This window comes from Doryrhamphus excisus, linkage group LG2 (assembly GCF_037039965.1).
Source record: "Doryrhamphus excisus strain RoL-2023G ecotype Guam linkage group LG2, RoL_Dexc_Guam_v1.1, whole genome shotgun sequence".
NCBI lineage: Eukaryota > Metazoa > Chordata > Actinopteri > Syngnathiformes > Syngnathidae > Doryrhamphus > Doryrhamphus excisus.
The window spans coordinates 2,590,945-2,616,634 of record NC_136358.1 but is presented as its reverse complement, the minus strand read 5'-3'; the positions used below and the strand labels follow the sequence as shown (position 1 = coordinate 2,616,634).

The following is a 25,690-nucleotide window of genomic DNA, read 5'->3' as shown; positions in this document are numbered from 1 at the left end:
GTAATCTCTATTCACAGTTAATTATACCCACAAGAAAACAATCCACAGCAGATGTACATGCTCTCTGATGACGATGTTGCTCCTGAGATATCCGCCACATGACCTTGATGCTCTCAGCGTAACACGTCACCATGAACATGTGACAAGGCCGGCGTGGACTCGCTTTTCATGCAGATCAGCTCTTTGCTGTGCACTTTGTGACACCTTCATGAGCTCCAGATCTCGACATTAACCCTGAAGCAGATTGGCAGCGTTGGATAGGAGATGGGTCACACTCACACACAAACACACACAAAATATACAGTAGATGCGCTGCCCTCTCCTTGTACTGGGCCGTGCACTCATCACCTCCCAGTCCTGTACCTCCACACTTTATTCTGAGATGCTCAGGACAGGAGTGAGACAGGAGGGGGATGGACTGCCTCTTGGTTGACATCCATTAGGTCCACGTCGGCCATAAATCTTCATCCACGCGTGAACACTTCGCCAATCGCCACATAATTACATTTCTAAGACGCGGCACACGTTGACCTCCAGTATGAGCTTGCCACTATAAATAACACACGGTAAATTTGCCCTAAAGTGATTTTATGTACATATATGCACTCATTCAAGAGCCTCAGTTATATATCACACATATGTAGATTATTGAATTATGACACAAATGTTATCACATAGTTCTACGTGTGCACAGTCTATAGGTGACATTTCTTAATGCTGGTTTAGGGTAATTGGAATTCAACCGCAGTGAGTGTGATGTTTTAACTTTTTAGTAGTAATAGTAGAGTAGTTCACCAATACAGAATATGTGCCTCAGCTCTTAGTACTTTTGTTTAACCGATTCATTATGTCTTTAATGACAAATGAACACAAAATAGGATAAAGACAGTAATGCATCATTTTCATCACGTCCACCTCAATGGTCGGTCAGTGGACAATATCAAATTTGTGCAAGTTGGTTGGCTGTAATTGATTGGGAGGTGGAGGTTATGGGTTATGGTACATAACACCATAACAACCATTGATAAAATTGGGATTTTGAGAAAAGCAAAATGTATACTAAACCCAAAAGTTAAAATATTCTCGGAACTTCAAAAGGTCCATGAAAATGGCAAATGCAGATAGAATCGTCAGAAGAGTGTGCCATTTAAATCAGACATTCATTTCTAATGGGAAAAATCTTCACAGAAAATATGAAATTCAACTAAATGTGGGGACATTTGAAAAAGCCTGAATAGGTAGAAAATGGAGGAGTAGTTTGCAGACAAAAAATGAGGCAGAGCAAGATGAAGTAGGAAGACGAAGAGGAAGAATAAATAGATGAAAATAGCAGACGACAATAACATATGTGTGAATGCTTTCAGTATTCACACAATTAACACCCCCTTGGAAAAACAGTGCAGTGAAACGATGAAGGACACACAAGTACGTATTGATGCAAAACAGAGATAGACATGTTTGAAGTGTTATTTTCATCTGATTCATTCATTATGTCGAACGGAGAGGACACTATAGACACGTATTCACTGTCATGTGGATAAGTGTTTTATTAGTCTACTATTAAAATAGCTAAACTAATATGGGCGCTGTTAAGTGCGGTAAAGCTGAACAGTCGCAAATTGTATCACACAAATAAAAAAGGAGATCGGTCGGCTTCGCTAACAAGGTGTCCTGTATTCATTTCTTGGCAGCCCAATATATGATACATATCCTGCTAGTCTTGTACAGTCTAAATTAGTGAAACCCTGGATTTGTGTGTTATTTTTTTGTGGGAAAGCCTACTCAATCCATGCTTTGTTTTGCTTTTTCTTGAGCATATTCCACATAGCTAAGAACTAAGAAATGGCCTTAATAAAGAGTATACATATGCTGAATTATTAACAACACCGCAAAGAGCAAACAGGCAGTAAACAGATGTGAAATCTTTGCTGAGAGAAACAAAGAAAGCGGTCCCGCGGGGGGACTTTAGACGGGAGGCAGACCTACTCAGCACAGATACTGGATGACACACACGCATACACACGCTGAAATGGAGACCATATGGACTGAATAGATTTGGAGATTGTGGAATACGCCGGCATGCTGTGCAAGTAAGTGCACGCTTTGGACTAAGCAGATGCTTCACAATGAGAGAGGGCAGGTGTTGGCCTGTGTCCGTGTGTGTGTGTGTGCGTGTGTGTGTGTGTGAACATATCAATACACTGTACAGTTTGTCTCCTGTTCGAGAACACTTCTGTATGAAATATGTTAATGGACAAAACAAGTGGATAAGTCAATCGTCTTTGATGATTTGTTTTCATCTGACAAGTCTTAAATAAGTTTGATCAAGTGTAGAATTACAACAGCCTCTGCTTGGGACGCGGCAGCTGTTGAACAAATGAAAAAAAAAAGTGTTTCACAATTCATTCATCTGAACTAACTGAACTGGGTGACGCTGGGAACCCCGAGTGTAGGTAGGATTGCAGGGTTTATAATGTGTCTTTCTGTGTCAATATCCCAAGTTACAATGTAGACAGCCGTGACTTATATATGTCATTTTTATTGTATTTAAATTTGGTGAGTGCGGCTAATATTCATGTGGCTTGGTGTACAGCCCTTATCAAAATCTTAAAACCAGTTGAAAATTAGCTCAAATTTAGGTTTCAGCTACAATATGCAAGAACAAGAAGGGGACAAAAGGGAGACAAAAAGCACTCTGATTTATTGAAAACGTCAAAATGAAATAGACTATTTATCAGGTGATCAAAAGTTTAACGAGTCCAGGGTCTACCTGGACAGCTGGGATAGGCTCCAGCATGCCCTTGCGACCTTTATGAGACAATGGATGGATTGATGTTTACAGAAAAAGCTGAGCAGTTTTATGTTTTACATTTGCATTCCCCTACTATCCTAAAAATAAGTCAAAACGATTTAAAGCCGAGGTATGTATCAAACGTATGTATACACCCGAATTATAATGCATTAGCAACAGCCAACAAAAGCTTGCACACTACCACCTATTTGGGACGAGTACTTTGGTCTTTGGTACAATACAGACCATAGCACATAATGAGAAACAGCATGTGAGTGATCTGGGTCTAATTAGTTCCCCTTTAGGTTCCATCTTTGTCGGCCCATTTGTTGTTTATTTAAGGGAACTTGTTTAGTTCCTAGTGCTGCTCTGTTGCATCTGGGCCAATCTGACAGCAAAAACCAGACCGCCTCACACACAAAGCCAACTCAAAGCTAGACGTGAACTCCTCATTATGCTGATCTTGTAACACAATCTTGTAATTTGTTACACTTGATTAATAGAAAGAGCAGCAAATTGTACAATTGTATTTTAAATCTGATAACAAACTCCATCTGTGCATCTCTTCAGTTTTCAGAGAAAGCAAATAAATAAATGTAAAAAATAAATAAAAAACAAGAGTCTGAGAAAAATGCAGCAGCTGGCGCTCTGGACTAATGAGTGAAAAAGGGAAAGAGTTGCTCTAATTGAGGACAAGTTGTTTACCAGTGGGCATGCAAACGACTGCAAAACAAGTGTCATGGTCATCAAAATAAACTAAACCCAGAAGACATCTTGCAACACTGACTACAACATTTGTGGTTGACGGCAGAACAATCGAATGTCCAATATTCACACAACAGCCTTGGAAAACTTCTTTCTGTGACAGAGTGAGTCAATCAAAAAATAATTTTCAGTGAGTAATCTTTGAACAGCAGACCTCCATTTTGACTAAAAATAAAATAAAATATGAAAAATAACTCTTTGAACTGCTGGCCAAATGCAAATATTACTTATTATTTGCATACTATTATTATTATAACCATTATATACCATTATTATTATAACCATGGTAGTTGTGGTGATGGTTTAGCTTATTTAAGACATGCTCAACAAAGTCATTGCATATTTACAGGTCCGAAATAAAGGATGAAGAAACATAGCTTAAATAATCCTTCCTCTTCTCTTTGTCTCAGCAATTACCAGTGATGTGAAGTCAAGGTCCAATCATTTTTAAATTTTCTTGAGTACATATTGCAAAATGTTCTCATTTCCTGATCCAGAGGCTGCCGTGTGTTTCCTGCATACCGTCACACTGAGTTGGATCATGGCGCCTGCAAGTTTGTGTTTGCCAGCTTGTCCCCGATAATGTAATGTTGCAGAAACATTTAATATACACAATGACTTACTACAGCACGTGTAATATCTTTAAAGTAAGTATGACACCACGAGTATTGCTAATAGGACAATAAAATATTGGTCATTTGGGAGGCACTTCCTGAAGGGGTCAGCCGTACGTGGGCTGGAAGGTGCTTGGAATTGATGTTAATCCACAAAGGAATAGGCAGTGTTTTTGTCAGAACACAATGGTTTACAGTCAATAAAAATACATAAACAAATGGATCTAAGAAGTAAAAAAGCAGTACATGATAAACAATAGTGTGGAGGAAGCAACATTTCAAAAATGTAGCAGTGCAGTAAAAATGAAAGACAGAAGTGGTTTTGTATTTGAAAAAGCCAACGTAAGCTCAGGTTTCATTTAGTGAGCAACTCATTGGCACCTGCAGGACTAAACTGATGCCAGGCAGTGGCACAGGCACCCCATCGCCATGGCAACGGACTAGATGGTAGGTATTACCACAGTCATGGAAATGCACCGTGGTGACAGAAAGCCAATGCAATACAAAGAAGGCTCAGGTTCTCAAAGAGGGACGGACCGTCCTGACACACCAGAACCGGATCACAATAGATGCAAGAGGTGGACCGACTGTGTGCTTAGTCACGCTCTCTAAATGTATGCTAAGGGCCTGCTGAGAGCTATTCCTCTGAGCGAAAACTCAATTTAAAAACAAAAACAAGACCGAACAAAGCTGGCACCTCAAAGAAGGGGGCCCAGAGACAAAAAGAAGTATTGATCTATTACCATCGACAACGACGCCAGCAAAACGAAATTGGTGCCATCAATTATGTATACGCCATTCAAACATGATAGCACAATTCTAATTGCCACCCCGCTGATCTCCATGGCAACAAAGGCTCCAAGCAACAGTGCAAAGTTCTCATTCCATGGTACAATCAGTCTTTCTTCCCCCTCCCCTCGCTCTAATTTCCCTCATTAACTCTGAATCAGATATTGGAAAAAAGTAAGTAATGCCCTCATTCATTTTTAATAATACTCATCTGAGGGTGCCATTTCTCAAAATTCACTTTCCCTGTGCTTTCTCAGTGGCTATGAAGGCCACCAATGTAGGATGAGAGGAGCCGGTCACAATACGGCTCCCTTAGCGAAACATCGACAAATATGTGTTACGTGTTTCATGCAGAGCAAACTCATCCGCTATTCAGAAGTTTCACCTTGAGGGCGCAGTGGATAAGCAGGTTGCAGATTATATATCGCTACATTAATCATAGAAGGGCCCGGCATAACCTTGGCCCCCACGCACATAGAGACGACAGTGTGTCGCAGTGTCAACTTCCCTTAGCGTCAGAGCCAATATTACTATGTTACTACAACACCTATACTATTTGGTTAATGGATGCTTGCGTTTATTTTTGCTTTTCATAAAAAAAACTATGTACGTATGTAAACACTGGATACTGTCACAGCCAAATGCTGTTTTAACGACAATTGGTATTCAAACAGTCATATCCACCATGTTCACATTTGGACATCATGAGACCAAGATGACACCTAACCAGTACCTCACTATTGCAAGGCTTCAGTCAGGATGTCAGCAGAAGAAAGTAGCCACAAAAAGTACTGAAACATTAAACATTTGTACTGCCACCAACTGAACGACAAGCTACAGACAAGCCTGATGAGGCAACGGATCCCTCGGCCAAGTTGTGAAGCGGCTACGAGTATGATTGGGAAAATACTGTGATGCGTAATCCTGTTCATGTGTACTATAATTTAAATGTATAAAAATGCATTCTGCCCTGCTTTCAACCCTTAAGCAATCACCCTCCATCTCGGGGTCATCTGACTGTAGCACACAGTGCTGCTGTAACAAGTGTTGATTGGGCCAGCTTGTCAATAAAAGCATGGCCCGGGCCTAGCTTCTTATCAGCCCCACCCCAGCCCAGCCCGACTGAAGCCTTCAGCCTTGCTCACGGTCAATAGCTGGAATCCATAAGTGAGCATCCCACACGGCCCACACGTGATTGGATGTCCACATCAGAGTGGCCCCATCACCATTAGTACCAGCTGCCAAGCGGTTGAATGAGTGGATCGTGAACAGGTGGAGAAAATAAATGATGCCTTGCCTACATACACAAACAAATCAACACAGAATGCACATTATCACAAGAGACACATGCAGCCTGTTTGACGCACAGCTGGGTAGGTGTCGGTGCCAACAAACTGCCCTGCAGTCATCCGAGGAAGAGTAGTTGATTTGCACCAACACAAATTATCCATCCATCTATTTTATATCTCGCTTGCTCTCATTAGGGTTGAGCTGGAGCCTATCCTAGAGGCTGGTCACCAGTCCATCGCTTTGCACATACAGCCATTCAAACTCCAGGGTTTGTGCTACATGTAATTGATCATGGTGCACCGCCACGACAATATCAAAGCAGATTTGCCAAATTTATTCCCAGCTGGATACGAGGATATACTGTAAGACCAAGTGCCCAGAGATGTGTTGCAAGTTTCTGACGCCTTCACTGAAGTTTAATGAGCAACACAAACCATTTGTTGTCATAAGCCAGATTAGGTTACATAATAGCGTACCTAATTGCGACAATACTACCGCTCAGTACTTCCAGTGTAAACATAACACGCTGACCCCCTCCATGATGCGTCAGTCTAAATGAGCGCACTCACATCATGTGACCAATGTGTTTCTATACATCTGTACATTTGTGCAAAGCACTCCTGGCCGCACACGTGATGGATGTGCCTCTTTGTCGCACAGGTTAGAAGGCATCCTTGATGGGAGAGGCCAACCGTTCATCACTCGCCAGATTCCCCCTCTACACACCACCATCCATTCTCTCCACACACACACCCTTTGCCCCAACATGACGAATGGCTTACACAAGAAATGTGTTCTCAGACTTCTGAGCCATTTTTTGTCCGCCACAAGCCCTTGCACCCATACTTTCATCTGATTGCTTATTTTTCTCCCCCCGCCACCCTTATTTTTTTTTCCTTTCTTTAGAGCTATCCGTCTCTCATTGGAAGGCCGATGGTTAATGATTCGCCACTGTGTTTCATTGAGTTTCAATCTGTGGCTCGTTTTTGCTGAACTAAACCAAATGCTGTTGCACTGAGCTAAGCTAAGCTTAAAACGCAATGACAAACCATTCCAGCTAGACTATAATTACAACAATAGGGCAGTTTAACAGACAAAAACATGGGATGTCAGCATGGAAACCGACCCAAAATACTTCAAAGCCGTGAAGTTGAATAATAATCTTTGCTTACCAGGGTGTCCACAAGTGCAATCTTAGCAGCTAAAAAGGACACGGATGTGCTTAACGAGTTTGGGGCTGCCTTCCAGATTGGCCATCCCTTGGTCCTAGTGTCCCTCTCTTTCAGTGCCAACCCTATGCCCACCAAAGCTGAACGACAAACCCAAAGAGCATGCTCTCATTTTAGCAGGGATAGCCTTTGACCTCTCTAACATAAATGCATCCCAGCAGCATCATAAACCAAGTGGGTGTTGATTATGTGCACACACGTCCTCTTACAAGCCGCTTGAAAATAATCTATCTTTGTTTACCCACAGCTGCCAGAGAATATACCTTGGGATTTATGCATACATCCTTGCTTCACCAGTCCCTCGTAAGTGCTGCCCGTACCGTAACTCTAGTCACTTATCTAGCTGACGACATGTAAAGTGAACTGCACCTTGCCACCGATGCTTACTGCCACTTTTTTACCATGAGAAAAAGACAAGATGGAAGCTGGAATGGAAGCAGGAGCTGTCAATAGGCTCGTTAATGGGGGCAGCTTGGTAAGCGGAGTCATTCATCATCAATTTCCCCAGCAAGGCACAGCGGAGATGCATTCTCTCCTCTTCAAGGCACAGGGAGGAGGGTGCCCCGTCCTTGATGATTAATTTGAATATACACAGCTACATCAAGACTAATACCGATTGCTGATTAGGTTCCGATCCATTATGCTCACTCAAGTGAGACACCAACGCACCCCCCCCCCCCAACTCTCTGTTTCTCTTATTAATCCATTTATGCCTCTCCATCACTTTGTCCTTTTCCTTTTGTCTCTATTTCAACAGGTGCACCTTGCACTTCAAAGGGGTTAATGTTTTCTTGCACCCGAGGTAGAATGGTCTAACACACAGATACTACATTATGTGTGTGTATACATTTAGGAAAGACATAAATGGTATGACACATTATGGCATTCTTTTCTTGCAAAACTTGCAAAAACCATATGCTGTGCTGTTTCTTAAACTGGCCCATATCCGGGCATTGCTTGAATCCTTTACTCAATTAACATATAAATATGCTAATAGTTTTTGAACCTTGTTTCTGCCAATTAAGCAAGCCTTTATATAATACCAGATCAGTCCAAAATTGTCATACCTGGTCAATTAAACCAATCCAGCAAATCATCTATGCCATGTTTTAATACCCTTGCCTTTCCTATCCAGGAGGATTAAGCATGAAGAGTAGAACATCCTTCAGAACCCCGTCGGCTTCCTGTTAATGGCGACACAAGCGTGAGGGGTAATTTAAATCAAGCAGGCGCGCCGACTGAGTCTCCTGTTTATCACGCTGTCATGTGGCTGCGATTGGGAGGACCAAAACATGATCTCTTCCAGGCTCTAAAGCTTCTGAGGGGTTCTTAATCTCCAGGGTTAGCCCTCACTGTGACAACCAGGTTGTTTCCGTGCATACAAATGGTCGGCGCCTCTGCTCCCGTGCCATCCGGCAGACATACGGCACGGATCCCGTGGTTGATTCGTGATGGTGACAAGTGGATAAAGAGTCTTGGTCAGGTCAAAGGAATTCAGATCAGACCTCAAGAGGAACACACATTTTGCAGCTTGTTCTTTAGGGTGAAAACATACAACAATTCAAGGGGCACAAGTGCCCAAAAGGCCCTTATACAACTGTTGCCATGACAATGGCATACTCAACTAGCCCTAATAGGCTGGACTGGTCAACATGCAACAAAAAGCATGGACATTTGAAGTCAAAAGCAAGAGCTTTCTTTGCAAATATCTACCCTGTACAAAAAAACAAGGTTGACTGTGTGACAGCAGTTTCTATGCAGCCCATAATAATCACACATCATTTCAAAATGGCCACTAAAGTTAAACTGAGTCTGAAATGAGTTATAGCTACAGGCAGGACGGATCATGTGATGATGAGCATTGTTTGGCAGAGACGGTGATTCCACGTCCTACTCCTGATCCGAGGCCTGCTTCTGAGGAGAGTCCCTTTGCCCCTGCAAGTTCAGTCCGCCCACACATGCAGCAATGTAACTCCCTTAAACCGTTAGCGATGAAACGCCTCCTCTTTCTCGCTGTGTGAATATCCTGTGTCTCTGTTGTGCGTATCCGTTTTGTGTAAGAAAAATGCTCTTCGAGTGTCTATTCTGGCGTCAATGAAAGGCTGAACTGGTTATGGGGAAGCTACTCCAGCAGCAATTACACCGAGCATTGTGCGGCCTCTTCACATTCGCCAAAGACAAGGGTTTTGTTTTCACACTGCAAAGGCTTGCTGACTGCAAGCACTTGTTGAGGAGACCTCTGCTTTTCATGGCGTCACTCCTCTGCTTGGATCAATAGGAGAGCGTCCAGGGTGCATACACGCTTGCTGGCGTTTTCCACAAAGCGACTGCCAGCAAATTGAAGAAGGTGATAAATCTCTTTTCTCCCTAACTTTAATTAAGTTGCCTCTTTTAATCACTGCTGCAGAGCAGTGCCGTGCCTTTTCCTTTAACTCTCAATTACTCAAAATGGAGGGAAAAAAATGAATACTGCACTATGGGATGTAAACACAGAGAGGAATCAGTTTTAATGGAGAAACGTTGGAGGTTTTGCATGGGAAATGTGGAAAGAAGATCCTTGTCTGTTGAGTCTGCTTATGAGAGAGGCAGCCAAAATCGTTCCTGAAATGCATCTGTCTTGCCGCACCTCAATGTGTGTTTGATGTCAGCTCGGCCTGAAGGGAGGCCTCATTAGTCGGGGAAACTTCACAAAGCATGCAGGCTTGCAGGCATGCATGCATGGACGCACCGACACTCGTGCGAAAGATGTTGCAGAGCCCGCTGCTCTGCCTGAGTTAAGTCATATGCAAACACACGTATCGCCTCATTATGGCTGACACGGGGTTGGGTCAGTCGGCCGGAAAAGATGGGAAACTCATCGACAGATTAGCAGCGACAGAAAGAATGAAGGTGGTGAGCGCTGCAGGGAACGACAGAGAGCCAAAGGAGCAGCTGTTCGGTGTGAAGAGGGGCAGCGTACCTGAAGGTAGGCCATTTGTGAGCGTGTGTATTTGTACTGACCCAATCTCATCATGACAATGAGGGCCAACACTCATCCATCACTCCGTCTGGCCAGGCCTGTGTCAAGCATTAGGATTGGAATAATGCTGCTGCAGGTGCAGAAGGTGGAAAGAGAAAGCCGGGTCTGGTAATTGTTAAATTGAGGGCATTCAAATCAATCACAGCACCTATCGCATGGTGTCCTAATCAGCCATACACTCCAGTATCCCAATGCAAAGTGTAAAAAGTACTGCAGTAGCAAAAAAAAAGGTAGCTGTTATTAAACACCGGCCATTGAGAATACACAAAGGCAAATGCAATTTGTGTGTTCTTTATATTTAGTCTGGCTTGTCAATGAAAGCACTGACAAATGGAATCCCCCTGCCATTACCCAGACCCGCCACTATAGTGTGTCTCATGTGGAGGATCATTGACATTGTTGTCCCTCGCCATGCTTGTCAACCAGAAAGCCACAAATCAAAGAGCTGATTTGGCTTCAAAAGAACAATCAGAGGCCTTTTATAGAAGCAATTAAAAGCCTTTCAACTGAACCGTTGCCGACAGAGTTCACCATACATATTGATTTAGACATGCTATTTGCAGACAAAAAGCATGCTGTATGATGCTAATCTGTTTTGTTTGAACATGAACCCACCAAACCGGGCTGCAAAACATGCAGACTCTCAAACAAGTGTGTTTTGCATAGCAAACTTTATTTTATTGTTCAACATGAACTCACATCCGTAGCTGTAGCAAAAGGAGACCCCGAAAAATGGTTCTTCCGTTTGCGTGGCAACACCCTCAACTTTAATAGTTCCGGGGTGAATTACTGTATGTACGAACTCCCTAGCAAAACAGTGAGTTTTTAGTTGAACTTTATTCTACTTTATAACAATACACACACAATATTTGTTACTTTTTCATTTGCTTCATTTGGTTTTTCACAGTAGGGGAGAGAGAGGTGCAGTGTTGTTTTGCAGCCCCGGAGGTGTGGCGGACGTTAAGCGTATGTACTGTACGTATTTATGTATGTATTGTTGTCTGATTGGTTTATTGGTCCCTGTGTCAGCTGGAAATGGTGCGACATTAAATGAAGCAGAGCGCTTCCCGAAGTAGCACAACTACATTCTTACAGATTTTGTAACTAAGTGCACACATAAGGCGCACCAGATTATAAGGTGACGCGTTGATTTTTGAGAGAATTAAAGTGTGCCTCATAGTGCAGAAAATCCGGTATCCTTATGGGAATGACAAAAAAAGCATCCTTGTCTGCTTTGAGGTAGAGACCTCTGTGTGGGGTTTGCAGGTATGCTATCCGTCTCGTTCCACTCCTCTCTCCTGTGAGCTCAGCTCTGATCTGCAAGGCTGCTCATGTCTCTTAAGTTGGCCTAATCTTACAACATCAGCTCTGTAATGCTTCTCATTACAAGTGCTGGGCATGGCAATCACAGAGTTATACAACCACCACTTCTCCATCCGCTCAAATCTACTTGGAGTTGAGCTCCTCCTTGCTATATATGATGCTGCCCAGTTTGACACTAATGCAAATTACAAGCACAAGAATGCATGTATTAAATAGCATGATTTCTGTAAAATGTCAGGATTTATTTATGCATTGCAACACTTGTGGCTGGGTAGTCTATCATACATCGGAGGAGAAAGCAGTGCCATGTATTTGGTCTGTGTTCACTTGCAAGTGGACTGAGACTACTTGAGCAATGCGCTTCTTCAGACCAGGTTCACACTTGACTAAAGTAACCGTACGAGCAGAGAAGAGGTCAGAGACGAACGCACCCTGAGATTGTGCAACTGTTCCTAATGTTGTGTTGAACACACCATGCATTGTAATTCACTGTACACAAGCATGCAGATTTAGATAAGAATGCAATTGGGAAAAGAACATTCTGGCACATATGGATTATGCCTCGGGAGTAAATCTGCATCCTTCACACATTTCAATAAAGGTGACTTCCTGTCGTTACACAGGATTTACACAGCCGCATTACATCAACTCACATTATCACCAGCTATTTCTGGACGCACATTTTAATTAAATGCTCTTGCTTGTATTGTCTCGAACGGCCCATCTTGGCAAGTGAAAGAGTTTTAACGAATCTTTCTTTGTTCACACGTCATTGGCGCTAACGAGGCGGCACAAGAAATGTTAAAAATATATTCACATAGACGTATTCAGATGTATACTGCTTGTACCAGGTTGTGTTTTAATTTGGCATAAAAATCGTCATACGTCATCAAAACAACAGAGTGATTGAAATTGCTGCAATTGGGCCACGCTTCCATGTGCAACAGCAATAATTTCAACTTCCTGGTGGCAAAAAACCCCCATCCAATCCTCCTTCCATAATCGTGAGTGACTCTTCTCCTCCTTCACCTCAAGTAAACAGCAAAATCTGTCATGTGATCTCCTCTTCCAGCGCAAGCCTCTTTAGCTGTGGCGACACTGCGTCGGAGAGCAAACGCAAGCGAGACACAATGAGGCTGAGGCGAGGAGAAGTGTTGCGTAACAGCTGGTGTCTGAATTAATGAGCTACACATCTGAGCTATAACATGAGATGCCATGATAATAAAATAATAATATGGATCGTTTGAACTACTTTTGCTTTTAAGTGGTGAGCTGGCATGGTGGAATTTTAGTCATAGAAGAAGGAATAGTTAAAATTATACCAAGTACAATGCTATTTTTTTCTGTTTGTAGAACATTTTTATTGACTTTTGTTGACAAATCCTCAATATTTGGGTAAAGGACAAAATTCAGCATCACTTTCTTCAATGCTGATAATATTTGATATACATCCAATTGTGTACTTTTACAGTATGATACCATCTGTCCTTTGGAAAACAGATTGGATTTAATTGGTTGATCGTTTCACAGACGCCCGCCTCTTTTTAACAAGCACATTTGTCAAGCTATTTGTCACCACACACACACACACACACATGCAAAAAAACATCTGAGTAAAAAGTCACTTATGTTATCTGCAGAGTGGAATGTACTTTACAAGCAAAACTGATAAATGCATACCCAATGTCAATGTAGTCATATGATATGCTGGATATTAGATATCAATGACTCATAATGTATTCAATATGAGTCGCTTTTCAGTTTGTAAGTGCACCTTAAATATCAATATACTTCAATAAACATCAGGGCATAACAATCAACATTTCAATTCAGTCTTGTTACGCAATAATTTTATTCAACTCAATGGGGTTACAAACTCAATTCAAAACTACATTGCCACTTGGGCTGATATCACAAAAATTAACATAAAAGCGGCATAAAATTTTAAAATAAATAAATAAATAGCTTATCTAACTTGATGTCTTTTAGCAAACTGTTGGGCTGTAATGCTTCTATGGTAGGACTATTTTAAAAACACAGCCATTAAATGGATCACGGCGGCCGTGTTTGTAGCGCTGCTAAATTAGTGTTTAGCTTGATATGCTTTTGAATGGCACCATTTGCGAGGCTGCACAATCGGACCTTATCATTTTTTTTTTTTTTAAACAAATATTGATTCACCGCTGAGGGGATGGTTACGAGCACAAACAGCAATGGAATTGGGGCAGCTGTTTCAATCACTGTATCAACCACGATGATGAGCAGTAGCTCGCTGCAGCAAAAACGGAATACCACGAACATGGCCATGTCAAGGTGGCAACTGAAATTGTGTCACTGTGTTACGTATTGTTTGATACACATGCGTATTGAACCGTGACCCCTGTATCAAACGCTTTGAGTACATTTGAGCAAGACTGGTTGAAACACGAGCTCTTTGCAGTGGCATAGGCATGACTTAGCAACTAATTGTCCCTAAGTCATTGACAATTTGTCTAAAATTACAAATATTTGAGAATGTCTTTATTACATGTATGCTATGTCAGTAAATTACTGTTGTTAATCACATTTATGAGTCGTACAGCCTGCTTAGTGCCAGTGTTATTGTCATGAACACACAAGCTGTATCTGTTCCTCCTAATGTTCTAATGGGACCCGAAGGCAAGAATCCTGCATTGACTGTTGCATGACCCTGACCTTGTGTTTTCCATGTTTGCACTGATAACACTCCTCGTGGGCCTCATTAATCACATAAAGGTAGAACACCTTGCTCTCGACCACATTGTAATAACACACAACAGCAGTAGTAGTCGTATATCCATGTGGAATTTTCTTGTCGGTTGAAATTACTTTATTGAATCAGCATAAAAAATGTTGGCCATGAAGACAAAAAAAAACAATATCGAGGATTTGTAACAGCTCAGTCCTAACGACTAGGGGTTGGAAGTGTTTAAACTTTAATTAGGGGGTAAGAAAATGTGCGTGCATGTTGTTCAAGCCCAGGCAGGTTGATTCATGGTGCTCATAACTCTTATCGGGTCGCCTATCGATCAGGCTGCTGCCGACTGCGCTACTGGAAGCTCACAGCAGTTAGTGCTGATGGATACAGTGTGCTGACTTTTGAGGGAATATGCCGTAGGATAGATATTGTTTTTATAATGCTTTGTGTACAATAAACATTTGGTTCCTATTTTTTCCTTCATGTGGATCAAATAATCATTTCTGGTAATGACTGGTAACGGTACATGTATTGGTAATTAGAATTTTTTGGTATGGTACAGAGCTGTAATGATTCCCATACGGCAAACATCAAGTCAGGGACAGGAAGTAATACTGCCCACAGTCACACGTCTGCTGTGTAAACAAATACTGCTGTCTCTCGCCACACTGTGGTTTAAATATTGCTGCTTCACTATCAGTTTTTTTAATTTTGCCTAAATTAAAGAATTTTCAAGCATAAACATGGTTAAATTAACCAAAATCCAAGCCATTACGATATGAATCTAGTATTCTACATTTGGCACTCTGTATTAGCAATTGCTCGGTGAGACAAGCACCAGACTTGATTGGCGGAACTCCATCTCCAGCGGGTGGTTGGCACAACGGAAACAATCCGTTTGGGGTCCAACTTTTTTTCTTTCCAGATGCCGCAGACGTCAGAGGACGCTGTGGTCAATCTGTATTTTTCTGCAGCAGCATTGACAGGAGTCAGTGTGAGTGCCACTTTGTGGCAAGCCGGACTTGCATCCATCCCAACTATCTCGGTGCGTGCGAGACACAGTGTAACATCACATGGCGTAAATAATGCCTCAAATGGAGCAAATGAGTGGCTCTTTAATTGCAGTGCTTCCCCATAGGAGCGTCTGAGAGCTTGGACTCCTTGAGCAGTAATTATCTCAGGTAGCTATCTCATTAGCGCCCTCCTCTGCAATGGAAATGTGTGTCTTGTTGCCTCTTGTTGGCCATTGGGTCGTGGACCTCTCAGGCCAGCTGGCAGAGAAGATAAGTGGTTGTGTTTCCAAGGATAATCGAGTGTTTTTATGGCCCCGGGAAGCATGCATCATGATGATCAAGCCGATGAAAGCGGTTCATAAATTAGGAAAGTTAGCATACACGGCAGGCCTATTCCTTCATTCCTGTGTTAACTGAGAATGAAGTCACTTACTGAACAGAATAATGAACTCCCCAATTGTGGATGACTGTACGTATAATGCCAGACATTTTAAACAAATAGCTCCAAGCATCAAAACTTTTTTTTTGTGTTTTGTTTTGTTTTTGAGGTTTCCCTGACTATTGCTACTCTGCAGGGAGAAGGCTGAGAAAAACAATGTGTTCTGCTAAGTGCTACCCTCCACCCGACGCACAGCCTGGATCGCTCGCTTTATCTTCCAAATTGTAGATGTGCGGCTCAGAGAGCGCTCTCCTGTGGCGAGCGGGCCAATCCTGTCGCTGCGCTTGCGTGAAGACAGGCTTGTGCCGGCGTTCAAGAGACGATGCGTGGGGAAGGGAAAAAAAAAAAAGCTGGAGATGCTAATCGTCCACAGAGTGAGGAACACAGCTTTGGGACGCCGAGACAGGCGGATGCACAGAAAAGATGTTTACATCTCTCTCAGTGTCGTTTGATGGAGTCCGAGAGGAATTGGCCTGCAGATAAAGATCTCTGCTTGTACCTGACTGACTGACTGACTCTACTTGGAAAGGACAACATAGCCTGATACGCTTTGTGTTGGGAGGATGACAAAATTAATATTCATTGACAAATCTATAGCCTAAGGGTAAAGCTGGGAGCTTGATAGTAGGAGTGTCACGGGACACCTAACCAAGACTTGTAAGAAATATACAATATATATATATATATATATAATCATTCATTTTCAACCGCTTATCCTCACGGGGGTTGCTGGAGCCTATCCTAGCTGTCTTCAGCCGAGAGGCAGGGTACACCCTGGACTGGTGGCCAGCCAATCACAGGGCACATATAGACAAACAACCATTCACACTCACGTTCATACCAATGGACAATTTGGAGTCGCCAATTAACCTAGCATGTTTTTGGAATGTGGGAGGAAAACCCACGCATGCACGGGGAGAACATGAGAGATGGCTGAGGGTGGAATTGAACTCAGGTCTCCACGCTGTGTGGACTGTGCGCTAACCACTCATCCGCCGTGCAGCCTCCTTTGATATTAATAACGAAAAAAAAAAAACATTATACATCCAGTAAATGCTACTTTAGTGAGATTAGGCCATTTGTAACCTGCTGGTCCTCGCTAGCCTGTGCCCACACTGGTCATTTGTACTTCTGCAGGTTTGCTTGTACCATTGCTTCTACCATGCTGCATTACTCCAGTTTTTGAGTCCTTCTAATTATTTCTAATTATCACTGCAAGTTGGCAGCTGTCATGAATGACTTGTGAGTGGGGCGATTTCATGAATTATCATGATGGACTTGGTGGACCAGGTGTCCTGTGGGCTCAAGCATGGCAACACTGGTCTAGTGTGAGAAGAGCCTGAGAAAGTGCAGTTTGTGGAAAGTAGCTGATGATATTCCTGCAGATTTCAGTACTTTTGCTTGCTTCACCAACTGATCACCGATTTAATATTAAAAATTGAAAAGGTTCGTCTCTACCGAGTCACCCGTAATGACCCCCTTACCTCGCCTCTTATTGCAGAATTGTTTTAATAAAACTGCCTATTCTCTTCGCAAAATCTTCACAAAAGAACTGCCAAATCTATTTTTGCAAACAAAGCTCCATAACTAAAATTAAATAAATCAGAGCAGATGCAAAATATCTGAATTTGCAAGTCATACAGAAGCATGCCTATCTAAAGAGTACATAATGTACGGAATTGGACAGGATACAACGCAAATGATTGTCTATTCCATGCAGCACATTGTGGTAAATCATACTATTAGGATGCAGAGGAAAGCTAATTATCCAAAATGAGAAACAGTGACAGATCAGCGAAAACTGCTGCTGCGAGCAGGAAGTTTTAAACTGAGCTCATCCCATTTCCTGCCTGATTTTGAGCGTGGTGTCGCTACGTTACATTAGTCTAGCTGTCCCATCTTCCTAGTGGGTGATTTGCACAATCACACTACCCAAACGATGTGCTAATAGAAAGCTAGTCTGCTGTGACATGTCAGCATATTTACTATAACAGTGGTTTTTTTTCTTGTTTTTTTTAATGGATGCCTCCATGTTCCACAGCATTTCAGCTCAAATACTCAACAACTGGGACATGAAATTAATGCAAGTAGGAAAGTAAAATAAAATGGGGCAGACATTTAGGCTGATTTCACACTTCTGGTTCGATAGTAAATTGTCTTTCACTTGGATACCGCTTTTCCATCTCCGAGGCACTCGAAGTGCTTTGACACTGTTTAGCACATTTACCCACTGATGACGCAGCATCAAGGGGAGCTGGGGATTCAGTATCTTTATGACCACAAGAGGATCGAACACGCAACCTGAAGGTTGGGAGAAGACCACACTTCCATCATTTCTGCATTCTGCATGCTGTCATTTTAACACTGGTCTGTGTATTTGGTCTACACAGAGTTCACACTTGAGCTCAAAGCTCTGAAACCATCATGTTGACACATGATGAACTAAACATGACAAATGTGAATACATTTTTTTGTACACATAGAGAGCAGCTCCTTTTGTCTCAGTGGGTGGAGGCGGGGAAGCTAGCATACACACAGACCACAGAATAGTGCAACGTCATAGAAATTAAATTAGCAGATTGAATTATATTGTGGGCTGCACGGCAGTCAAGTGGTTAGCGCGCAGACCTCACAGCTAGGAGACTAGGAGTTCAATCCCACCCTCAGCCACCTCTGTGTGGAGTTTGCATGTTCTCCCCGTGCATGTGTGGGTTTTCTCCGGGTACTCCGGTTTCCTCCCACATTCCAAAAACATGTTAGGTTAATTGGCGACTCCAAATTGTCCATAGGTATGAATGTGAAGCTGCTCTACAGGAGTTCACAACTCAATACAAAGGGCCCAAACAATGGGCATAATAGGTCCCCTTCAAACCACAGCAGAGGAAATATCAATTTTAAAATTCAAGAAATAATGAAATAATAAAAACCAAAAAGGCAGAGGCCAAAATAACTTTAGTTTAACTCTTTAGAGTGATGCTCAGGTGACGAAGCTAACCTGTCATCAGGTGAATGTACATTACAGAGAAGAGGCCAAAGGTGGCACAAAGAGGGAAAATAAACAATATATAGCTTACCACTCTGAGATGAGTCACCTGGAATGAGAGGAGAGAAAAGGGAGAGATGAGTACGTCTGCTCAGTAAAACAATAAAAGATGAAGAAATTAAATGCAAAGGCACAGGGAGGAGAAGATTATTCCACACAGGAAGTCACTCAACGAGAGGGGGCAAGACCAGACCTGTGAAGGCAGCACTCATAAGGAGGTCCAAAAATGACCTTTGTTCAAATTTAAGAAATAAACCTCCTTTAAAATACGGATATTGGATCTTCTCTGGTGCTTTATCACACAAATAAGATGCTTGTATTTGTATTTGTAGATTGTATTTTTCCCCTTGGAGAATTGGATCGACATACATTACACACTGTTATGCACAACACAATAATAAGGTGAATTCATAAAAGCAGGTGAACAACTATTTAGTCCCCAGATGTGAAGCCTAGGATTCCCAGAGCAGATAATGGCAAATGTACTGTATGTAGTCCAGGTCAGAGATGGACCTTAAATGGCCACAGAGATGGAAGATGGTTCATGACAGAAACAAGGAATCAATGTGTCTCGAATTCTCCAAGGTCTAGTTTCTTACTAGGCTCTACTTTGACAATGACACCTCCACCTACGGAGTGTTATCTGCTGCCCTGCTGCTCGCTGCTCTCCATTGACAGACGTTTACACTGACGCAGCGTGGGAATAGTGGACAACGAGCAGGAAGGGCCCATCGTGTAGTGAAACAAGGCAGAGAAGGAAGGGGTTGTCGGTAGATCATCTATCAAGCCTCTACACATCTCCCGGGCTGCGGACAGCACCTCAGGAGGGACATGAAGATGTTCATGGAGCCCCCTTGCAGGAATATGTTATGGTTGTGTATGAACAAAGTATGGCAGCCATCTTGGATGTTTTATTGGCCATCTATACAGGTACATCCCAGTGAGCTGAGTCAAGCCATGCAGTTTATTCTGAACAAAATATTAAATAACTGGACAAATGTGCACACAATTTGGCCGAATGAATTTTGCTTCTTAATTTGTTTGGTATTCATCTGAATGTATGGATGAATAATACGTACATACTGTAGCTCCCAATACCATAATTATCATTACAGGATGTATGCATAAGCTGTAAGCATTACTCTCAAAAATTCCTCAAAGCAAAGAGTAAAAAAAACAAAACAAAAAAAACATTTGCTTTATGAGCTTCCCTTGACCACGATATGGCTACGTTAAAATATGTATAATAAAGCACATTAAAAAAAGACAAACAGCTGTGGGGTGTCAAAACACAGAGAAGCTATTATTATAAGTATCTGAAGTGATTAATTCTTTATGCCTTGGTGTAACAAGGCTGTTTATTTAACCATAATTATTGATTTATATTCCTCCACTTATGTATTTGCCGCAAGAGGAGGCCAAAGAAGCCTCTGTTGCCAGGTAACAAACACAGCTGAGTGGCTGGCCTTGCTCCAGAGAGCATGTCGTCCTGCAGAGCTTCAGCCCCCGCTGAGCTTGAGTGACTCTCCAGACGAAATGGGATGTGCGATCTCGGTTGTCAGTGCGCCTTTCACAGATTGAGTGCAATCTGAGACAGGAAGGGCGTAGCAATGGCTTAAAAGCCAGCAAATAGTCAAAGCGGGTGTGAGGAGGTAAGCTGTTGCAATGTTTGTTTATGTGGCTATACATGACTTGAGCTGCGAGATAACTGCTTTCAGCTGTAAGACCTGCTGTGGACGGAAATGGGGTCAGTTGGGAATATTGAAGCTGGAAGAGATCACTGGAAAGATGCCCGAGGTTGTAGTTTTGCCCAGACAAAAGGCTCTTCAACCTAATTGCTCCGGGTCGGCCTCCTCTTTGTCTATAACGTCAACACAAGGCGAGGGGTCCACTGCAATGCTACATGAATTAAAACAGACGCACAATGTTATCAATCAAACATCCTCTTTTTGACAGGAGTGCTGTTCTTAAGTAGCCACTGCAAAATCATGAGTCAAAGATCCTCTATATGACAGGAATGTGCTGCTGTTCATTCTCCATGCATATCGGTGACCTTGAAGATGCCCCCTGTGATGTCAAAAGCTGCCTCTCAGCCCTCCAAGCTCTCAGTGTTTGACCGGTGCTTCACACAAACACTGATCTCCCCTTCCCATCCAACCCATCCCTTTCTCCTGGACCTCGGTCCTCGCGCTAATCCCCTGAACTAGATGCTGAGGCTGCAGCCTGGTAATTCACCAAATCTCCTTCTGCTGCTCTTTGCTCATACCTCTCTGATATCAAGAGCTCCTCCACAGGACACACAAACATGCAGGAAGCTTGTCCATGGAAGAATTGAGTCATATTAATGGAATCATAATTCCATGCTTGCTTTTCTCACTTAAAGAACGTCCATATTTCATTGCTTATTTCATAAAACACTTTGCTTTCCGGCAGCATAACACCAAAGTGCTTTGCAATTTGCAGCTGAAGAGCCAATGTGTAATTTGGGCCTGAGCATGCCCGTCAAATACGACAACACTAAACACTGAATGGGACCCGAAATGCTTTTTTTCATGCAACGAAAGGGAGATTTCTCACAAAGATAAATATTGGACAAACAGACAGGGAGAGTTGTGTGTCGATATTAAAGTGTCAAACTTGTCATGCTTTTATGGTATGAGAACAAGACCATTAAAGGGGGAGAGGAAATGTGCATTTACACAGTTGCATAATTTGGATAAACAAGTGGAAACAAGAGGCAAAGAGCTTGTAATAAAAGTGTGTTTACATATCTGGGATTTCTGAATTTAGTTTGAAGATCAAAAGATTTGTCAGTGGCCAGTTGGAAACCTTTAAGACGTCGAAACTGTGGAAAAGGTCTGCTCATTGTGCATAAGCCAGGGCCAAGTAAAGTCTTTTTTTTAAGTCAGGCAATACTCTAGGTTGCACTGGACATGGACATACATAGTTTATTTAGAGTTCATGTACTCATAGTTCATGACACCACTCAAGACAAACTCACTCTTAGTTCAGCATCAATTCTGGAAGGGACATCATCAGAGTACTTGGCGATGTACCGCGAGACACGTGATGTTAACAGTGAAGATTTGACCGATGTCATTTGTTTTAAAGGAGAAAAGAAGGGAGACAGATTTGGAGATGAAAATTCGGTAAACGTGAACTTAAGCCTTTAGACATGGAGATGAAGATCGGTTGCCCACAAAACACAAAATCCAATGACTGTTTTGAATTGGCTTCCTAATGAGTGCCTAATGAGTGTCAAAGGTTTTTTTTTTTATTTTTATATGTGTTCAATGTCATTCTTCCTTGCTTTGTGTACCAGCGGAATAGCATCCCCTTTTCTTTCAAGCCAAATGTGTCCTGCAAAGGTGTTGCTTTGAAAAAGTCATCAGTGAAATGATCACTGCACTTGCTTCATAGCAAGTAGCATTACAATGCATTTGTTTCCTTTTCATTTTTTTTTTGTTTTCGTTGAATTGAAAGTGTTTCGAAATGTTGCAAGCTAATTCTGTAGCTTTTTCTTCACATGCAAACAAATTATTGTTATATAGGTTAATTGATGACCAATCCCCAAATTATCACTCCCACAGTAATCCTTGATGACACCCTTTAAATAAATAATACAAATAAAATTTAATCAATTTAATGCAAACACAATTACTGCAAATCGTTGACCAAATGGCAATAACTCAGACACCCATTTACAATCCCTTTGACCGGGCCAATTAATTGGTAGATTAATCAACTAATACCAATCTCCAATGAGTCATTTAATCAAGCAGTAGGGCTTTCCAACAGTAACTACACACCATTAACCCCCATAGAGCAGTACAGCAACAAGCCCACTGATGAAACGAGTGGAAGCCTTCATAGGGAGACACCCTCTCCAGCGTGGGATCTCTCAACAGCTAAAGAAGGCTAACCTCGCATGAGGTTGCTGTTAAAATGCGAGTGTGATGTTAGCACTGGAGCTCACATAGCTATGCTAGTGTGGCGAACGTTGTCCCACTTCTTAACGCCACATTGTTGTATGCCAGTGGCGTGCGGTGAGGTTTGTGGCTGGTGAGGAACTGATTTCTTTCCAGGTTTCTTTAATATTCTTTAAAGTACATAGACCCTATATTTCTCCAGGAAAGGTTCTGATACCGTGTTAAGTCTGGTCACCTTCTGGTGAGTCAGAATATGTAATCATACATCTTGGTTGTCAAATACATTCATCATTCATTCGGTAGAGCATAACAATATATGTGATGCATTTAGCATGCTGCTATCCAGCAAAAAAAAAAGCTGGCATTTCCTCTCTATGAAAGAACAGCAGTGACAAGCACCTTCCAGGTCCCTGGCAGTAGCCTCATCTTTAGTTTCTACCCTGTGTTTGATCATGAAATGTGCAAATTCAGCCATTTTTACTGAAGAAAAATGACTGGAATCCTATACTGAAAATACATTTACAATACAGTTATTATTCACTCATTACCAGATGTCACTATTGTGTGTGATATATGACATGTATTACGTCGATGCCGTGTCACATATAAAATAGAATAATACGAGATCTTCCCTTCTGTATTTAAATTTGGGCTGTCTTTTAATAATTTAATATTTCTCAAGTGACGTCAACTTTCAGACAGATTCCACCGGTGTCGCTTTTCATCATTAGCTATTCATTGGTTACGCAGTCAATCTAGTCTACCTGCTTGGGAGATTGCAATTTCAGACAAGGGGCTCTAATGTTATTCCTCTTGCCTCATTGACTCAACTTGTATGCTCGAGTGAGCATAAAACCACTCACTGCCTGCCGTGCGTAGTCTCAAAAATTAGTGTGGTGTAAAATGCTGGGTTTGTTTTTTTTTTTTTTTTTGTATTGAAGGAAGAAATTGGGCTACAAAAACACAAGCTTTGAAAGGTGTTTGTTACTTTGTGCTGAATAATAAATGTAGTAACATGAAGATGCATAGAAAGTAGCACTGACATGAAGGCTGCCCCCTGGGGTTTGTATTAGTTACCTCTTTGCTCTATTTAAACTACCCTCATCTTAATGTGCTTGTCCTCCTCAGAATCCCCTTATTCAATTAAAACAGCCTCTAATTCGTGTGTCATCATGTTTCTTCATAGAAATTCCTCCTCCTCCCCCACTGAAGGGATTAGCTTCTCCTTCCTTTTTTATTTACTAAATGCTAAATTCATTTTCCTGCAGGAGAGAGGAAGAGAAAGCGTGAAAGTCAGAGCAATTATTTTTTGAGCATGTTTTTTTTTTACATCCAAGTCAGCTCCCCATTGCCCCCCCCCTCGTAAGAGTATTAAATGAGCGGACATAAAATGTCTTGTAGAGCAATCAATTTTGCCACAATTTCCGTGTGGTAGGAAAGCTCTAAAATCTTTGCCAGGATTTTTTATTGAACAGAATGAGTATGCATGACTACTATGTCAGTGACTAAATCATGAGAATGGAATACAATAAAATGTAAAAGAAAGTGGTGATGTTAGCTCAGTTTCATTGCTGTGAGGCAGCATGGAGGCCAGGTTAAAAAAAAAGAAAAAGTGGACATGCCATATTTTAGTGATGCATAAACATAAAATGTAAGATAATAATATTTTTTGTGATAGTTGCCGTCATAAATGCCTGATTTTGTGGCATATTTTATAAAAAATGTTACAAAAAAATCATTGACGTAGACGGAGACCCATCTCTTAATAAGATGTGGCCTGCGTCTTTGGTACACACCATGATTCAGATGATTGCGTGCAAAGTTGACCATAACAAAATGTACTAGCACATCAAATGCAGAGTAGGTTATAAAAGAACCACACATAATAAGGGAGAACACACACTTAGATGATATAAATGCTTGATGATATTATCACACATTGACAATGTAGAACGATAAAAACACAAAAAAATAAACAATTTTTTGGCAAAAAACAATAATGTTTGCAGTACATTTGATTCCCTTTGAGTGACCCACAGGGTTTTTTTCACAGGAGAGGCGCTTGCAAGCCATTCAAGACAACCCCTTCAGTTCCGATTTTTACTTTTTTTTTTAAGGCCCACAGAATATCGTGTTCTATGGCTGTATAAACATAGAACCTACCAAAAAACAAATAATAATAACCTCTTGTTTTTCATCAGAAAAAAAGTTTGTTTCTAAATGTTTCCTTTCTTTAGTAATCAGCAGTAGAACATAAGCAAGGAAAATTGGAAAATTATGAAATATGTCAGCTCCCTTGCTGGCTCAGGGGAGTTTACTTTGCACAGCTACAAGACATCTCGGAAGACTGGAGATAGAGGTTTGAGCCATCTCCGTTCTTCTACACAACCTTTAGAGACAGCATTTTACAGGTTTCTAACACCCTGAGAGAAAAATAAATAAATACAACAATAAGGTGACGGGGATGAGACAGGAACATACCGATGTTGACAGGAGGCTGAAGGAGAAAATACACAATCACACTTCAAAATATTAAAAGTCGTTGGTTCCTGCTGTAGTAGTATGTGTATTGTCACAACTGATCTGCAGTGTCTGTCATTTCACCTCCAAAGTTTACCTAATCCTCACACTTTCTCCTGGGACGTATCTTGCATCCTTTCTGGAAGATTATTCACTCAGAATGTGCCATGTATGTTATTAATCATTTATATCTTCGCTTATAGAAAGTGA

The 25,690-nt window shown here is 41.7% G+C and overlaps 1 protein-coding gene across 15 annotated transcripts in view; it reads right to left on the bottom strand.

Moving 5' to 3' along the window:
• Positions 1–25,690, bottom strand: part of nrxn2b (neurexin 2b) — a 371,144-nt gene that overhangs the window by 208,495 nt on the left and 136,959 nt on the right. For 8 of the 15 annotated variants that reach the window (XM_078795285.1, XM_078795326.1, XM_078795309.1 and 5 more), the window contains one exon: positions 19,063–19,080. The exons of the other annotated variants lie outside the window; for them this stretch is intronic. In XM_078795285.1, the coding sequence (XP_078651411.1) occupies positions 19,063–19,080 (18 nt within the window). The remainder of the gene's footprint in view (positions 1–19,062; positions 19,081–25,690) is intronic. 15 annotated transcript variants of the gene reach the window in all.